The sequence below is a fragment of the Falco cherrug genome, chromosome 5, assembly GCF_023634085.1.
Source record: "Falco cherrug isolate bFalChe1 chromosome 5, bFalChe1.pri, whole genome shotgun sequence".
In the NCBI taxonomy this organism is placed as follows: Eukaryota; Metazoa; Chordata; class Aves; order Falconiformes; family Falconidae; genus Falco; species Falco cherrug.
Window position 1 is genome coordinate 32,649,058 of NC_073701.1, and position 18,084 is coordinate 32,667,141.

The window sequence follows — 18,084 nt, forward strand, 5'->3', positions numbered from 1 at the left end:
AACATGTACCGTATGCCCTTTGTCAGGGACTCACTCTGCCTGTTACATATCTGTACAATGTTTGGGACAATGTGGTTTTGGTTTTCCTACAGAAGAACAGTGCCAATGCATAATGAAAGCATGTCAGTGATAGTCTGCAGAGGAAAGGCAGTGTCCATGGGATGATAACATCTTTGGTGGTTACCATAAAATTTTCAAGAATAAGTCATTCCCTTCATATACTTAAAAACCCCAAACCATAAACTTGGTATGCTAAGAACTTCTAATATGAATACATCTCCCTTATTTGGAAAAAAGCAAATCGTGCTTCCAGTTTCCTGATGCAACTTCATTTTTTATATTTGACCTGCAGATGAGAGGTTTTCACGTCATCTGTCAGCCCACAGATAGTATCCCAAGGTTCACTGTGTGTGAGAGATAGGAAAGGGACATTAGGAACGGGCTGACCACAAATAGCTAAAATTAGCTCTGAGAACTGGAGTGCTGAGGTCTCTGAGGAACACTAGTCAAAGAAAGAAAATGGTTGTTTGCTCAACTCCCACTTATCCTACTGCCTCTGAGGACTCCTGGCTCACATCCCTGCCCAGACATCCTACATGGCTATTTAAGAGGATTTCCCCCACCCCTTCCCCCTCCACTGGCCATCATTTTCCTCTTTTGTAACTGCAATACGGAGTGACATGGGATTCCTGCTCCAGCAGCAAGATGCTGACTGGAAACAGGAAACGGGGGCTGTGCAGAGCTCAGCCTCTGTGACAACATGGATGTCACACCCACGTGCAGACAGGGACGCTGCTTACATATGGCAATGATCAGCGGCTCCCCCTTTTTCTCTCCTCTTCCCCAGAAGGACTTACAAAGCCCTAGAGGAGCCATATATCGAGTTAGAAACAGTCTTTAGAAAGCACGGCTGTGTGAGGCCTCAGTTATCATGGAAACGATTTCGTGCATAATTCTTTTAGATTCTCTGAGGCCAGTAAATCTGAGACTGTAAATATTCACGTGACCAGAGCATATGGCCTTAGAATAAGACATGGAATGAATTACAGAGAGACAACTTATCTTCTACAGAATCTGATTAAGGGAGTCCTTTGAGAACTATCCTTTACATACAATCATAGGCAGGGCTTTACAAACTGCCCTTCCTCCTCATTCCCAGAAATGCCTGGTGGAATAAGGGTTGCTTTGCAGCACCAGCTTTTCCTCTTTTCTCCTTCCTATTCCCAAAAGCCTTTTCTCAAAATAAAACTGCATGGCTATGTCTGCCTGTCCTTCAGATTAGAGTTTCAGGGAAAAAAAAAAAAAAAAAGAAAGATTGATTAAAGTAATTGTATTGATATGTGTGGAAATACCTTAGGGGAGTTGGAGGCATTGTCTAAGTTAAGGAGATAGATTCTGTCTCTGCAAGGAGGAGAAGGAAATGCTTTCGCATTCATTGGGAATAAGTCTTTGCTTCCTCCAGCCAGCTCTCTGTGGTGCTATTTGCTTACAGTCATGCACAGCTAATGCTATACTAGCCCCTCCAGGCTAAGTTGCCATTATATATGATGTTCAGAGGTGAAGGTTTATTCCGGATGAGGAAACCAATTTCAAATGAAGGAAAAATTCCCTTCCTAGCCTGCTCCTTCTCCTTCCATGAGGCAGGCTGTGCTCTTCCTGATGATCCTGCCTCTTTGGCACAATAAATTCCTTAAAACAAAAGTGACTTTATTTAAGTATCAGCAGGAGAAGTTTTTCTTCATCAATAGATCATTTAATCTGAATAGTGGGAGAGAGAATTGCAATGCCTTTGGAAGGTATATCCATAGCTATTCTGTGATATAATGGAGACCAGATTAATGCGTTCTATTCTAGCCGTACTAAGGATTTGCCTGAATTGAGAAGACCTCCATCCCTCCCTTCCCTTTCCACTCACGGGGGTTGTGGTGGTTCTGCTGAACTTGAACTGAGAGAAGAGGAAGCGAGATTTTAAAATGCTCAGTTGTAATCTACAGAGCATGAAGACATCGCTTAAATGAAAATTCATAAAATGTTTGTCTATCCACTGTCTTTCTCACTGCTGGGTGCTGGGGAAAGTCTGTTGGAGAGCCACTTCTCTTTTAGTAGAAACTGCTGTTGCTCAGATTCTTTGTTCATTGTTTTCTATTAATTATCCTGTGATTAAAACTATAGATCGCTCCCATGCATTGCAGAACTTTTACACTGAGAGCACTTTCTTCACTGACCTCAGCTAGGTGTTCAGGCAGAGCCCTCTTGCCTCCCTGGCTTGTGTGGTGAGACCTCAATCTCTTGCAGTTAGCTTTAAGTATTGCTTAAAATTACTGCTGCATTTTGGGAGATGGCAGGAATGGGAGCTATGCTGTGGAGCAGCCCCTCAGCCAACCGTTAGCCACAGGGGAAGGGAGGGGAGAGGGAGAGGGAGAGGGAAAGGAAAATGTGTTGTACCAAGCTACTGTTGGACACCTGCTACCACTAAAAGAGTTCAGTACTTCTCCAGCCTTTCAGCACTTTCAATAAGCCACTGCACGGGATTAGTCCAGACTCTCACAGCAGGGCACTTCAGCTAACACTGAACTCCGGGCCAACGTTCTGTGTGAGATTCTGTAGCACTGTTACCAAGATCAGAGCTACAGAGAGGTGTTTTCTTGCTCAGGGCACATGTTCAAGCTTTGGCACCTTCACTGTTCAACTCCTGGTACATAATCTGTACATACATTTGACATCTTCCTAGTTCCTGCTGACTCTGAGTAGTCCACATTGCTGCCTCTGCTATGCACTGGAAGTCCTTCTTTCTGGGTAGTACTACTGGGGTGCAAGTACATTAACCCACACTGTGCGCCTCCCCTCCAGAAGAGCACCCCCGCTGTAAGGTACTATGTTGCTCTTGCTACAAACCAAGTTAAAATCAAAAGAAGTTTAATTTTCTCAGTATAGAACACCGTTCTGTTAAGCTTCTGCTAATAAAGTGTGTGATCATAAGCCTAGCTCTACAGTCCCTGGTAAATATACTTTCATTCAATGTAAAAGAAAATCAGGAAGTTTGCTCTGTTCCTCTTTCTTGGCTTCACCTTCAACCATGCTGTATCTGGTTACAGATTAACTCTTGCTGCACAATAGCCATTATACTTGCAATCAATTGGAAACAGAGCTGCTTCGCTAAATGAACAGAAAAGTTCTGTAATTACACTGTGATGTCTTTCCATGATTCTGTGTCCCCCACTGAAACACCCCTCAGAAGCTCACAGAAAGGCACAAATAAGTGATAGAGGCTGTCAGATTAAAGGAAAGGGAAGAAGGGCTGTAGATTCTCACCTCTGTCTTCAGTGGAGAAATACTATTTTCGCACATCTGTGCTAAACCAAACACTGATCCTTTCACTCCTGACATTAATACATTAGGTGTGGAACTCACCCTGCTGACCTGAAAAGGTCCTTTGAGGAATGTATTGCTCTTCACTCAGGAAGAGCAAGACAATAAACAAATGAAAGAGTCTTCACTTCAGGCTGCAGATCTACCATCTCTTCATCTTTTGTCTCACACTGTATGCCAAGATTTATGGAGAAAAATTCCAAAAGAGTGAGGAAACCAAAGCGCTGCCTTTTGCTCAGAGAAGAAAGAGATCTGTCCTTAAAATCTCACATCAGAAATCCCCCAGCTTCTACTGGCTGGGACCATGGGTCTGTGCAGGAAGGCCCTGCTGTACGTAAGCAGTCAGCTACTGTTTAGAATACAGCATTGATCTGGGAACACAGGACCAAATCGTTGCAAAAGTCAGTTTGGATTTTAAAAAAATCCTATGCCAAGACAACAACCTCTGCTGGGATCTCCACACAGAGGAACTGCTTTTCACTTTTGACACCCATGTGCCAACATGCATGACAGGAATAGCTGAGTTCATTCCCTGCTGAGACAGTATCCTCATTATTAGAGACTGTTCTTGTAACTAACACCTTTATTTGCCATTTCATGTGAGAAACCAGTAACATCTGGACTATGGGGATGAAGCCACGAGTTTATTCTTGCAGGAATTTTTTGCAGGTTGTGCAGGGAGGGGCAAGAGGCAGAAACTTTTCCTGCAGCTGCACCTGTTCTGCAGGTAAAAAGACCCTTCCTTCAGACCTGACAGCCTGACACTGTCTCCAGGCTCATTAATGTAACAAAAAAAGAGTAATGTAACAAAAAAAGAGCACCCCCTGGTGCTGCTCTTCCAGCTTTTCACGAGTATGGTGATTTCAGAGGATCCCAACATGCTTTAAAACCAGTGGCACATCCTAGGGACTGGCTGGCCTGCCGCATATGGAAGGACTGCATCTCTGCTAGCTTCAGGGTGGTCTAAGAGATACAGGATTGTTGTCTCCTGCCTGGGATCTTCCTCTACTTCCCTACACTCACACAGGGTTGTGGAGAGCACTGTATGCTGACAGTGCCCTCTGATGTATAACAGAAGGGGAGAAAGATTATGCTGGAAGAGGGGGAATTAGGTTCAGTCCATGTACTCAGAAGGCTTGTGAGAGGCAGAGAGATGAGGGGAGAAGGGTCTGGTTGCTCAGCATGCCAGAAGGGTCATATCTTCAGGCCAGTCAGCTCCCCTCCCGAGAGAGGCTGTATTCAGCTCTCCTGCTCCTCTGTGGCCATTCGTCACTGTGAGAAGCCAGACCAACTCTTAAGAGAAGACCAAGGATGCAGTGGCCAGCCACCTTCAATGACAAAAATGGAAAATAGAAAAATGAAATTCTAAACAGTGCCAGGAGGACTAAAAAGCAGCAAGATACTCCCTTACCATTGCTGAGCAGAGTAAACCTCATCACAGGGAGAGCAACTAGCTGTGAGCAGAGAGGCTTGCCAGTCTGCCAAGGTCTCTGTCTGCTGAACATCAGGGAGCTGTTTGGATCCCCACAAATACACCCAGCAACTGCAGAGGCCAGTACTCAAATGCAAACCTTCTTTTACAGAAAGAGACATTTCCCATACAGTACCTCGGAGGAGGCACTATGAGTAACTGATATTACAGTGAGAGATACATAACATGTAAGTGCTGTCCCACACTTGAATTTGGGCAGGACATTAAGGCTACAGTGAAAGAAAGCAATGAGATCTCTGATGACCACACCAAACTTCAGGGTCTCATCCCACTGAAAGGAAGGCTTGCCCCATAGCTGCTCATGGAGCTGATGCAGGGAGCAGATGTTACCGCTTTTCTGTGTCTACCCTTTCTTCCTCAAATTCCCCTCCAAGGCCTCTACAGAGATTGTCTTCACTGATAGAAATGTCAAACCTCGACTGCAGCCATGAATCTGTTCATGAACTCTGCTGGCCACAATGCCACAGAGCTGCCTTTAAGCTCTCTTAAAAATGTGAGGCATTCCAATAATTTTAATTACTGTGCATTGCATAAGCCAGAAACCAGTTCACACAAAGGAACAACAGAAAAGTGATTTTTAGACCCTCTCACTCTCTTCTCTGCTTAGTGCAGCCTCCAAAGCTCTGGGAACACCAGCTCTTATTACCATTTGAAGCACTTAATCTATTTGAAATCTCTTTGTTCAGTCACTTAAAGCTATTGATGAAGTTTAGAAGGGTTTAAAAAAGAAAGACAAAACTTTGATTTGGAGATGGCTACAGCAGCGTGAAAACAAAGCAAGAGAAATGGAAAAACTTATTATAAACAAAAATGAGAGAGAATTAATTGCTTGGAATGAGGTACAGACAGGTAGAGCCAAGCAAATTATGTCGTGTCCACCCCCTGCAATGGGAGCCTCCTAGCTTGAACCCTGTGTGGTACTGAGCACTTTGGCCCTGATCCAGAAATGCACTTAAGCTTATATTTAACTTTGTGCATGTAAATGGTGCTGTTGACTTCACGAAAGCATCTTGTATGTGTAAAGTTGCCTTAGTGTTTTGCTGGATTGGAGCCAAAGAGCACAGTCATGTGCAGGAAACATTTTTAGCTTGATAAGGCTGTTAAAAGATATTTCCTGGTTGCCCTTCTGCAGCTGATGCTACATCACAACCTGATTGGAGGATCCCTGCACTACCAAGAGGGTGATTTCATATTCTACAACCCTTTACAATGTAATACTGCTGGTGACACATGGTGCATCTGATCCGCTCCCAGGCTAGGCGCTTTCAGTAAGCACAATCTATAAAGGATCCTTGAGGACTGAACACAGTATAGAACCGTTAGAGTTGGTGAGGGTTTAATGGTGTACCTTTAATTAAAAGCTTGGGAATGGGATACGTGCTACCTATGTCTGGCTCACAGACAGGAAGGTGACATAATTCCTTTGCAACCTCAGAGAAAAAGATCAAATGATTTTTTTTTTATATGTATTTATAGAATTAAAGACATTTGTGAAGAAAGAGTCCTCATTTTAAGTAGCAAATGAGGTTCACTGATACAATGGAGGAATTAATAGGGAGTTTTTTCAACCTTTTTCACACTTACAAATCATAGTAAATACAAGCGTTTTAAACATAACAGTCTTCTCAAAGGACAGTGTCTGAAAAAGAAACAGATTATCAGGAAATATGAGAATCTTTTGCTAATGCGATACATGACCACTTTGTACTGCCCTATGAGATAGTGTGAGTGTGCTGTAAAAAAGGACATCAGATGACTCTGAAAACACCTATCCTTTCCCACCAGCTGCATAAAAGAAAAAAACCCCAAATATATCTCCTATAGAGGGTGTGATGCTGAGCTGGTGTAGAAGATATGAAGATCATCAACTTCAAGAAAAGTTTTTAGCACAAGAAGAGGCTTTTGAGCAACTTGGCAGCTGAACAATTTAGAATGTTAATGGCAGGACTCCACGCTCATGAATCAAGTCAAGTTACTGTAGAAAAGTTAAAATGGAAGTATGTCCATACTTCAGAAGCTTTTAGAATTAATATATTGTTAAGGAGGTGGCAGGACTGTTTGGACTGCAGGCTGAAGTCTTCTGACTTTATTCATGCCACACTCAGTTTAAGCCAGCTGAGGTCTGGCGATGAGCTGGAGTGTTTGTTTTGTTTTGGTTTGGTTTGGTTTGGTTTGGTTTGGTTTTTTTTGACTGGTGGTAGTGGAGGGTATTTCTTTCTCTCTCCATTTCGCTCTTTCTTTCTTTTCCCCTCCTTCCCCTCCTTTCTTCCTTCCATTCTTTCCCCTCTCTCTCTCTGCAGTTCCTGTAGTTTGATGAAGCCCTTCTGTACTACTTAGATTCAGATGTTTCTGTCAGTTCTGAAGCAGCCAGCATCCCTCACAATGGAATGCGATCAAAAGTGAAGTGAATATACATTTAGTTTATGTACCGCAACACCTTGTGCCTCTTGAAGGTATATCCCAAAGTGCTTTTATCTCAGTCTTCGCAGCTAGCTCCAGGATGGTCCCTTCCAGCCACTAGCAGGACTTGTGGAAGGAAAATGATATTGCTCATATCCTTCTGATGTAAACTGCAGTGACTATCTATGGAAGCAGAAGGTAGCTCTTCCTCCTGAAATTTAACTAAGACACCCAGCTTAACATTTTTCCTTTTCCAAAGAGTCGGTTCTTCAGATATGGCAAGGAGCCTAGCCTCATCCACAAAAAATGCAACCATCTCTTGCAGCGCAGTGCCCCCTAGCACTGTCTCTACACATTCATGCAGGACGGAGGGAAGAAGGCCACTTTGCTCAGTCAACAACACCTGCAGGAGATGGCTTTCCCTAGGAATTTTCACACCAACTATTGACCCAGACCAGTCATGCTTAGCTTGTGGGATCCGACAAGATCACAGCATGAAGTGTGTGGCTGCCCGGTAAAGCAGAGAGATCCTTAATTGTGTTCAACAGTGTGTTCTTGGTGGAAGACTAGAGTAACATAGATTTCTTTATTTGGTGACATTAACCAAACGTGAACTCTAATTTTCTCATACAAAGATCAAGGTCTTTATTTTCTCATTCTTTCTCTGCTACATTTTTATGGCCATATAAGGCTTAAAGTTTTATCTAGGCAAAGGAGATGAATGCTGGATTTTATTTTATTTTTTTCCCTTTGCAGTTTCTCTCACGCAGACAGGGCATAGAGTGGGGATTCAGCTAGAGTTCTCCTTTCAGTTCCCTCATTGACATTCTTTGTTACTTTGACACTATTACAAAAGCTTTCTTATATAAATAAATAAAACACTCAGAACCCTCCCTGACTCTTCTAGAATGCACTTTACTGGTAGGTCTCAAAGAAGAGAGGCTAACATCAAATACGTAATAGATAATATACAATATCTCTACTTAAAGATGATAAAATGAATGCATAGGCAGGTTAAATGATATAACCAAGGCCTCCTAGCAGGCCACTGGCCAGACTGAGCTTTCCCAAGTATTATTTACCTTTAATTTACACAAATAAAGCACTCTGGTTTCTGTATATGAAATGCACCCTTTAAGTGGCAAACAAATAGTTATTACTGTACAGTATCCAGTCCTGGTTGAAAAACCTGCATCCCTGCTACTATAGAGAAGTTCATCTCCTTTAAAAAGAATATCTGTGTGTCAAAAAAGCAGGTGAATCAGCTAAGCTCTAACTGAATGAACACAGGTACTACCACTCCAGGCAATGCTAATACACACATTAAAAAATTTGGATCACCTCTCAAACTGTGGTATAGAAGATAGTGGTAAGCCTTGCCACACAGACAGCTTGCACACCATGCCTTCCAAACAGATGTGTCCTGCCACTGTGGATCAAGCTGCGGCACTCCTTTTCATCCTGGAAAGTAATGGCAGCTTACTTCTCTGGGTTATATCTGAAAAGTGAACTACTTCCTGTAATCAGCACAAACTTGGTGTTACTTGAACAGGGTTGGTCAGTCTCACTGTAAATGAACTACTTCCATGCCTTGGAAGGCCCTGTGTAAGGTCAGTAATTTCTAGCTCCCTTCCTCTCCCATTTCAGAAACTGAGAGGATGACTGAAGGATTTGTTTTTCAGTCTCCTCTGAGTGTGTCTTGCACCTGTGCATTATAGACACTCAGCATTTACACAGCACTCAACATCTTTAAAGGTTATTACAAAGCATTCAGCTTGTTAACCCTCAGAACATGCAGGACAGGTGTTATTATAGAAATGAAGAAACATACTCAGACGAGTTACTTGGCCAGAGCGAAGGGAGGTGGTGCTGGAGCTGTGATTATGATCTAGTTGTGTGTGGGCCAAACACTCTCTAACTTACACCAGTGTCAGGTTATGGAATAGCTCTACTTCTCCCTGATACAGATCTGAGATGTTGATAGACCAGGTGTATCATGATGTTGGTGATACCAAACTTTTTACAACAACAAAGAAAAAATGAAAGTGCCAGACACACCTCATTTTTCTTCCGTGTTACTCTGCTGAGGTTGATGGAGTTGTTCTTTGTTGACACCCAGTGAGACTAAAACGACAGTCCAATCTGACAGATTCAACCTCAGCTGTAGCACCTTTAGCAGAAAATCCAAGTACCTAAGGAGTTTTTTGCATAGGGTTTCTCATATTGCAATTTGGAGCCCAACAATCCAGACACTGACGTGTCTAAATTAAATGTCCTGTTTAATACTCTGCCTCATACGTACTTACGTGGCCCGTTAGCATCTCAACACCATCTGATTTTTTCAGTGTGTTCACTAATACACATTCCTGAGAAGGTCCCATCACTATTAATCCCCATTACACAGACTGGGATTTGAAGCACAGTGAGGCGAAGCTGTCACACAGGTTGTCTGTGTCACAGCAAGGGCAGGAACCTGCGTTTCCCACTATTAGCATTGTAACCTTGATCTCTACTAGCAACACCCATCTTGAAGCTTTTGTATTTGGATGCTCCAAATAAAAGCCTGTGTTTCCATAAGACTGGAGGTTTTAATTTTGTATGTACGGTATGATTAAAGAAAAGGTGTAGGCAGGCTGTGCTTCACCCAGATGGAACAGAATTGTAAATCTAAAGACTTAGCTGACTATTTAGAAATTTAGGACAGCTGGTCCCTGGCCTTTAATACCAGCGTAATTTATAACTAGACATGCTTAAGTCTTGTAAACCCTGTGGAAAGAACTCTGACATTATATACACTGGTTTGATACTGTGATTAATCACTCCTCAGTCGCCTTTGCAGGATAAGGCGGCCGTCTGTATTTTGCAGCTGGCAATCTCCTTCCTTACGGCCCCAGCTCTTCTGTAATATTTACATTTCTACAGCTGATAGAAATTGACAGCTCTAAAAGGGGATAAGGGAAAACAAAACAAACAGGACTTTTCTATAAATTCCACTAAAGCTGCTCTGCTAAAATATACTTTGAGATTAGAAGTTGGGAGTGGCTGGGTAGATATGACACTGCTTTTTCCAGCATGGACTTAGCAGTTTATGACCTCTTTCTGACTGAAAGCCCTGGGAAGGGGAAGTGATGGGTGGTGGTGGCAGGGTGACAGGAGAAGGAGTATTTGAGCAGGATTAAAAACCGCAGGACAAAATCCTGCTTTACAGTTCATCTAGGTCTTGCCCTTTTCCTCCATCCTCTTTTCACTGCCTATTGAAAGAGGAAAAGAAGCAACACACTGCACTCCTCCCGTGTTTTCTGATCCCTTTCTGAAAGCCCTTTAGAACACTATTTCACCTCCTCCAGTTTAAAATCAGCCTGCAGGCGGCCGAGATGGTTCCGAGGGGAAGGGCCCCAGCTCTCCAAACCAACAAGAAGCCCCGCTCGTTTTCCCGGGCCCTTCTCGCTCCCTGAGGTAGGGAGCGGGGCGGCCGAGGGGAGGCAGGCCCTGGCTGGGGTGGCAGGGGGCTCCTCGGGGCCAGACCCCTCAGGGCACTGACGGCCGCGGGACGGTTACCCGCCGGATACCTCGGAGATGCAACTAGTTTTAATTTAAGAGTTGTTGTTAAGAGTTGCAGCCCCCCCTCCGGCGGCGGGAGGGGACGTACGCTGGGCTCCCGGCCTTCTCCTCAGAGCTGGCGGCTACCTGCGCCGCCGTCCGTCCGGCCGCCGCCCGCGCGCGGCGCTCCCCGCACCACTCCGTATAAGGCGCTGAAGCGGCGGCCCCGCCCCGGCCCGCTGGCCTCTCCCGCCGATGAGGTAATGCGGGGCTGCCATTGGCCGGGGGCGGCGGCGCCCCCGGAGCCGGAGAGGGCGCGATCGAGGCTATAACTCCGCGCACCGGCCCGCCGCGGCGCAGCGCAGCGCAGCTCTGCACCGGTCGGCGCCGCGCCGCACCTCACCTCCTGCCGCTGCGAGCCGCACCTCACCTCCTGCCGCTGCGAGCCGCGGACCTGCCGTGCCTTCAGGCTTGCACCATCTCGCCGAGCGAAGGCTGCGTTACCGAGGCCAGCGAGAGAGAAAGAGAGAGAGGGGTAGTGCAAGGAGGCAGGCAGGCAGGCAGTCGCGGCGCACGGGCAGTTAGGAAGCGAGAATAAAGTCAGGCGGACAAAACAGCGCCTGCCCTCCTGCTCCGCAGAAGTGGGGAGGCACCTCGGGAGCAACATGACGGCGTGGCTGAGCTTCCTCGTCGTGTTCCTCTGCAGCTGGAGCCTGCGGGACTTGGTGGTGGAGGCTTGCACTTGCGTCCCCATCCACCCGCAGGACGCTTTCTGCAACTCCGACATCGGTAAGTGCCGCGGGCAGGCGGCAGCCGCCCGGGGTGAGGCGGCCCCGCCGGGGCTGGGCGGGCCCCTGAGGGGCAGCGGCGGCTCCAGCCGCGGGGTGGTGGCACCTGCCCTGCTGCCGCGGAGCCCGTGTGTCTATAGAGGGTCACAGCGGGTCCAGAGGGGGTGCGGGCAGCGCTCGGTGGCACCACAAGGAAGCCTTCGTCCTACGAGTCGCCCGGTGAACACAGAGGCGGGCTGGCTTAACCCGGTGAGGGGTGCCCTGACCCTCCGAGGCCGCAGGTTGTGGCCCCGTAGCTGCCGCACGTGCCTGGGTTAGTCAGAGGAGAGGTGCGCGGTGGTGGGCCCCAGCCTGCCCCTCCTGAGGGGCAGTGGGGAGCGAGGCGTGCTGTGGCAGCAGGCCGTCCCATGGCAGCCTCTCCAAGAAATAAATCAGTAAGAGTGGCTTGTTTCCTACAGCAAGACAAAAACACAATTGGAGGTGTGGGCAGCCAAAATTTCCTCTACAACCTGTTGACAAATACCATGAGGCAGGGTTAGGACAAGTTCTCTCAAGCCAGGGAACGACCCGTGGTGGTTGAGGTTGGGAGGTGCGGCGCACATAGGCTTGTGGTGCCATGCTGGTAACTTTTGGATGGGCTGGAGAAGCAGGTAACAAGTGTCCCCATGCTTTCCGCATGCTACTTTGTGATCTTTGCAGCTTAGGAAGTGTGCAAATGTGCATGTTTTTTGGAAGTTTGAAGCACTTGTATAGGATCTTGGCTGATGTTCTCTGCTATGGCTTTTAGCGTCACCAGGGGTCTTCACTACACTAACTTTAGATAGGGGACAATGGGAACACCCACAGTCTCAGAGGAGGAGGTAATCGAGACTCTGGTCTCAAGTTCTTTGGTTTGTTTGTAGCCAAGGCTGGTTAACCAAGTACGGTTGCCGCTTGGTAAGCATCCTGTAGCAAAGTACATGAAATCAACTAGTCGTGTCCTTTGAGTTAATGCTGGACACGTGTCCCCATACAGTAATTACAGGCTGTCACTTAAGCAGTCTTGAGTGGACTGCATGAGTGAAGTCCTCTTGCACCTCCGTAGGTTGTCTTAGTAGCACAGTGTAAAAGGGGTTGGGGGACTTTGCACTGCTGGTACCCACACGGTACTGATTCGAAGTGGAGTCTGCAAAGAAATCCTCCTGGCAGCTGCTATGGAAGTCAAATAGAAAATAATTCTTACTGCAGCAGAGCACCCACCCATTGCTATGAACCCTGCAAGTGGCTCTCCCAAGTTAGCCAAGCTTACTAGCAAAAAAGCTCTCTCTTGCCTTTAACTCTTCTACAGAAACTGCAGTTATGCCTGTTTATTCGTGTCTAGTTCATATAGTGCATCTGCTCTTGAATGCCAAAAAATAACATTACATGTTATAAGCGCTGGGAAGGTTGCAGTTTGCTTCAGTGATGATAGACTGGAAAATATTTATAAAATAGTTTCATAATGGGGAATTATTCCAGGAAACTGCAGTATTCAAAGTTTTTTGCCGTTTTCATATTTTGGATCAAGTGTGCCACCGAAGTGGCAGTTGCCAGGGAGATTGTCCTTTTTGTGAAAGCGAGACTGGGAAACCGTTTTTCCACAGCTAGGGCTGATGACAGCATGTGGCCTTCATTAGCTGCATTTTGGGAGGAGGTCTACTTTCTTGCTCTGATTCTGTCATGTTATACTGGATTAAGGGTAGTTTTCAGTTTAATTCAACTTCGTAAAATGGTATTAAATTTTTTGTAATAAACACACACAGTGTATTTTTGCTAGATGTCTAAGTGACTACAAGCATGGTGAACTAAGAAATTTCATGTAACAGTGCTCTTAAACTTCAGAGCAAAAAGTTTTTCTGTGTTCTACTCTGATTTCTGACAGAGTTCAAAGTTGTCTGCTTCATCTCTACTTTCTCTCTTCTGGACTATTCATTATATCTCATGCCTTGGCTTTGCTATGAGACATGGTAGTTCAAAAAGTTGATGTCAGCGGGGCTGCCATGCCTTCAGATATCACGGCAATGCAAAGGAGAAGAGCAACTCATTCTAGCAGATTACTTAAATGCAAGTTTGGTTAAGACCACAGCTCTGTGTGACAGGTTGAAGCAAAAGTAAATCCTTAAATTCGCTGGAACTGTCTGCAAAATGTGATGTGTCTGCAGGCTGATTTTAGTAAATGCTGTCATATTCTTCATGTGCTGAAAGGGCAAAAAACACACTAGAGCTTTCTGGCTCTGGAGGAGTTAACCATCTCCATGGAAACTGATGGCAGTGTACTAGTACAGTGTTTAGATAGACTAAACTACACGCTGGGTTATAAAACACATTGTGGAGAAGAAGGGGACTTGGCAGCAAGTTTTTATCCCTCTTGAAGCTCCTGACAAAATACCAGCTCAAAAGGGAGGAGTCAGTGCAATAAGGGCTGGAGCAAAAGAACTTTCTAAAATAGCTCCTAAAACAATACAAGAAATTAACTAGCTAGGTGGCAGCCTAAGAGAGGCTTTTGATCTTCAGAAGCACTGAATTTTGAAGGAGGGAGAAACTTAGTTTAGGAGTGTAATGCAAGCTTACTGTTGGTCTTCCATGCCTAGCCACTGAAGTCCTACTCTCAAGTTTATTTTCTTCTCCTTTAAACTGATGTAGACATTTAATTTTTGATCTTCCTGTGACTCAGTTCTGATGCAGCCTCCCAACTCTGTGGCCGCTAGAAGGTTTTAATCTCTGCAGAAACAGATGGTCAAATTAACCCATTGGAAAGGGCAGAATTTCAATATTTACATCCTTTGATAGAGCAGGTTGTGGTCTTCTAAAGGAAGCCTGGACTCCAGCAACAACAGGTTTTTTTCTTTATTAAAAAAAGTTGGAGAGGGGGGAAGAGGAGCTACTGCCAGACTGGTCACAAGGGGTCTTTTCACTTCAGCCTGAGTGTTACAGCATGATGAATAGAGCAGAAACGAAGAGGTGTGTCTCATCTGGCCTTCTGAGGTCAATCAATAATAAAATTGCTGTTTTAACTCTTGGCTTGCTTTCTTTAACTGGACAGATAAGTGCCAGAACAGGCAGTACAATAATAAGACAAACAGCAACTGCTATGACTTGCCATCTGAACTTTGCTTCCTCCACTCCTGCCCCCTGCCTATGACCCCTTCCAGATGTGACTATTTTTCTTTTGTTTAAATTAAGAGACCTTTTGAAAGAACAGACACCAGGCATGCTTTGTTCCCTTGTGACAAAGTTGTGACATTTCCAGCTGGACATAGCTGACATGAAAAGGGGTTGTTTGTCCTTTTTTTGCAGGAGCAGCAGGAATTTTTGAGCTTGGTTGCTGAATGTTGCATTCACAGGTTTGGAAAAACACCTTCTGCCTCACCTCTGCTTCACCCAAAAAAAAAAAAAAATCTCAGGCTGGATTTTGACAAACCAGTCTGCAAGCGATAAAGGAAGTACTTTGTCCACTCCACACCTATCTCACTTTCATGTCATGCATATACTTCAGAAAAGAGCTATGGCACTGCTGGGTGTCTCTTGCCGGAATTCAAAGGAGCTCAAAATAACATTCCTTCATATAGTTTGTGTTGGGGCAAGAAATATCTGTTTCAGCAAGGGTGCCGGTGGATAGCGCCCCTCTCCATTCAAAATAACCTCCCTCTCAGTAAGCTGGAGTTGGCAAGCTTTGGGGAAGTGAAAGTAAGCTCTTAAGAGTCCCTTGGTGCTAAGGAAGCCATTCATTCCTCCATCCTGCCATACCCATAGCACTGAGTTCACAGCACCCACAGTGGCGAGCCTCCTTTGAACTGAGTGTGATCTGAGAAGAGCAAGAAACAGCAGAGGAGGAGGAAGCTCATGAAGTTGTTTGGCCCAGTCTAAGCACCTAATTGAAAACCTGCCCTTTTCCATTCACGGGTTTTCTTTACACCTTCTTACTTATAAGCTAAAAGAGATATGCAGAACAACTTGATCATACATGAGGTTTTGAACATGCATTATTTGCCTTGACATGGACCGCAGTGAGGTCACACATGCTGTCTTATCCTTACAAGTAAGGTGTGCCATATTAACTTAAAAGTTAAAATAAACCAGCTCCAATCAATTATTATGCCAATCTTTTGAGTTGAAATGAATTTAAAACAAATTTTTGGGTAGATGCCATGATAATGGTTGCAAAAGGGTTATATCCACTTTGGAATTTGACTTTTGTTGGGGAAGTAATAATGTAGTTTCATTTTTAGACTGGACTTCCCTTCGAGGCATTTTAGAAACGGGAAATCTGAGAAGTGTTCTGTAAAGCTTTAAAAAAAAGAAAAAAAAATACTGTGAATTCCAGTTTACATGGGAAGAAATTGAGGAGATTTGTTTAACTTTCATGGGATTCCAGTATCCATAGTATAAACTGGTGAAAGAAGGTGTTCCTTGTGCCTTGTCATGTTTTCTGACAGAAAGATGGCCATCTAAACTATGTTGTCCTGTTTAATAGAAGTGGAAATAGAAGATGCTCTTTTTTTTTGTTGATTATTTGCAATTAAAGTCCATAGCAGAGTAGAGAGATCCCTTTGTGGGATCTGGAGTTTGTCACTTCTCCAAATCTATGTATTTGGAAAAAAAATGTGGTGGAAATTACTGTTTGGAAGATGTAGTGCAGAATGTTAAGGCTCCTTTGGTGTCTTGTTACTATTGCATATGCTTACTCCAGCTTTCTTGCAGGAAGAAACTCCAGCAACACCTCTGAGCCAGCTGTTCTAACTTTGAGCCTCTTTCATTCTTATTTTCACTGATTTCCCACCTATTCTTGAGAACTTGCCACCTGCCAACTGCTCCTCTAATATTTCTGGGAAGAAGTGGGCTGGTGGGGACATAGTTATGTACAGCCATATGCATTTTCTAGCTTACCAAAGGTTGTCATCTGGGGTTGGGAAGGGCCTGCTTTGTTCATGTGTGTTTTTTAGGATGAGCAGATTTGATTGTTTGACCATAGAAGTGGCAAAAGGTGACACATTCGTTTTCAGCTTCAGCAGCGGACATCACATTTTCTAAAACACTTAACTATGGTTAGTCCTGCCCTTTCAGAGTCTCTTAGATATGGCAACTGGGTTGGCACCTGATGAAGTGATCTCTGTACTCATGCATAATCTCACTGACAGTCATGGTGGGTGGGACCAAGAATCTTTAGTAGGAGCACTCAGTGAGTCAACTTGGCCTTAACTGGATGTTAAAGCTGTTAAGATGAAAACTTAGTTTTTCTGATGTAACAGTGTTGTCTGAGGTCATATTTCTTCTTCCTCACAGCTTCAACACCACCTGGTGCTCTTATGTAGCCCAACCAAGCATGCATTACTGAAGAAAGGAGCCTGTTTGGTCTGGGCAGGAGGTCTTGTCATTAAATGAAACTTCCACCAGATGCTCTCTGGAAGTTCATAAGAGCTGAGAGGACAGCTTGGTTTGAGTTAGCAGGCAGGGCCAGGCATGTGCTTGCCAGCTCTGAACTACGCTAACCTGAGGGACTAATTTCAGTCCTAATAATGTCTGCAGTGCATGTGGTTGAGTTTCCTTTTGAATTATGAGATTTTTTTTTTTTTTTCATCGGCTCAAGATAAAGAAGCTTTTGCTCTGATGTGCTGCTTATTGCTCTGGAATTCCAGGGTATGATTCTGTCTTTCACATGATGTTATACATTGGTAGCAACTTAAATGACACTGGTGAAATGATAGTTCTGTAAAAGATGAGAGGAAAATTGGACCTTCAGGTGCCAATTAATTAACCAAATGCAGAGTTCATTGAACTTAAAGGCCTACTGTGGCTCATCTAAACCTCTGAAGAACCTCCATATGTGACACTTGAAATTCTACTGGTGTAACTTTATTGGACTGTTACTGTTCTTTAAGCTAACCTACACCTTACATAGACTTCTCTGAGACAAGGTTGATCAGAGCAGCTGACTACATTTGGAAATGTTGCAAGACTGTCTTAACTCTTCCTCAGCTTAGTGGCACTGAACACTTGCTGCAAATAGCAGAGCTGAAGGTCAACCTCTGGTAAGCCTCAGGGCACGAAGGAGGGAGGCACGCTGCTGGGGCTTTATTAAAATCCAGAGCTCTTCTTTAGAGCAGATACCTGAAAGAGCACGCCACAACTATCAGTGCTCTGCCCACCAGTGACTCTACTGCTAACGTTATTTGCCCATAGTGGGCAAAGTCCTTGTTTAAAACTAGGGCTAAACTGAATTTGCTTTGGAATAACTTGAGAAAAGGATGTTAACTAGTGAATTTCAAATTTCTGCTATTTGAAAGTATTAGGCTGGTGCTGGACCTGAGGTAGATGACACTGAGATGGATTAAATGGATTTACACCCTCTTATACTAGATCTAAAATCTGGCCCAGTTATCAGTATGGAAAGGAAATACTAGACCAGCCTCATAATTTGTGTAAAGCAGGTGCAGTGGTGGTATTTCACCATCTTGTATCAGAATTGGATTTGACTTC

At 44.6% G+C, this 18,084-nt stretch overlaps 2 protein-coding genes across 3 annotated transcripts in view; one reads left to right on the top strand and one right to left on the bottom strand.

Annotated features, from left to right (window-relative positions):
* The window catches only part of SYN3 (synapsin III), a 201,250-nt gene that overhangs the window by 80,059 nt on the left and 103,107 nt on the right, over nucleotides 1-18,084 (bottom strand). The window lies entirely within an intron of this gene.
* Nucleotides 11,227-18,084, top strand: part of TIMP3 (TIMP metallopeptidase inhibitor 3) — a 39,805-nt gene continuing 32,947 nt past the window's right edge. The window contains exon 1 of the mRNA XM_005446693.4: nucleotides 11,227-11,590. Coding sequence (XP_005446750.1) covers nucleotides 11,467-11,590 — 124 coding nt within the window. The 5' untranslated portion in view covers nucleotides 11,227-11,466. The remainder of the gene's footprint in view (nucleotides 11,591-18,084) is intronic.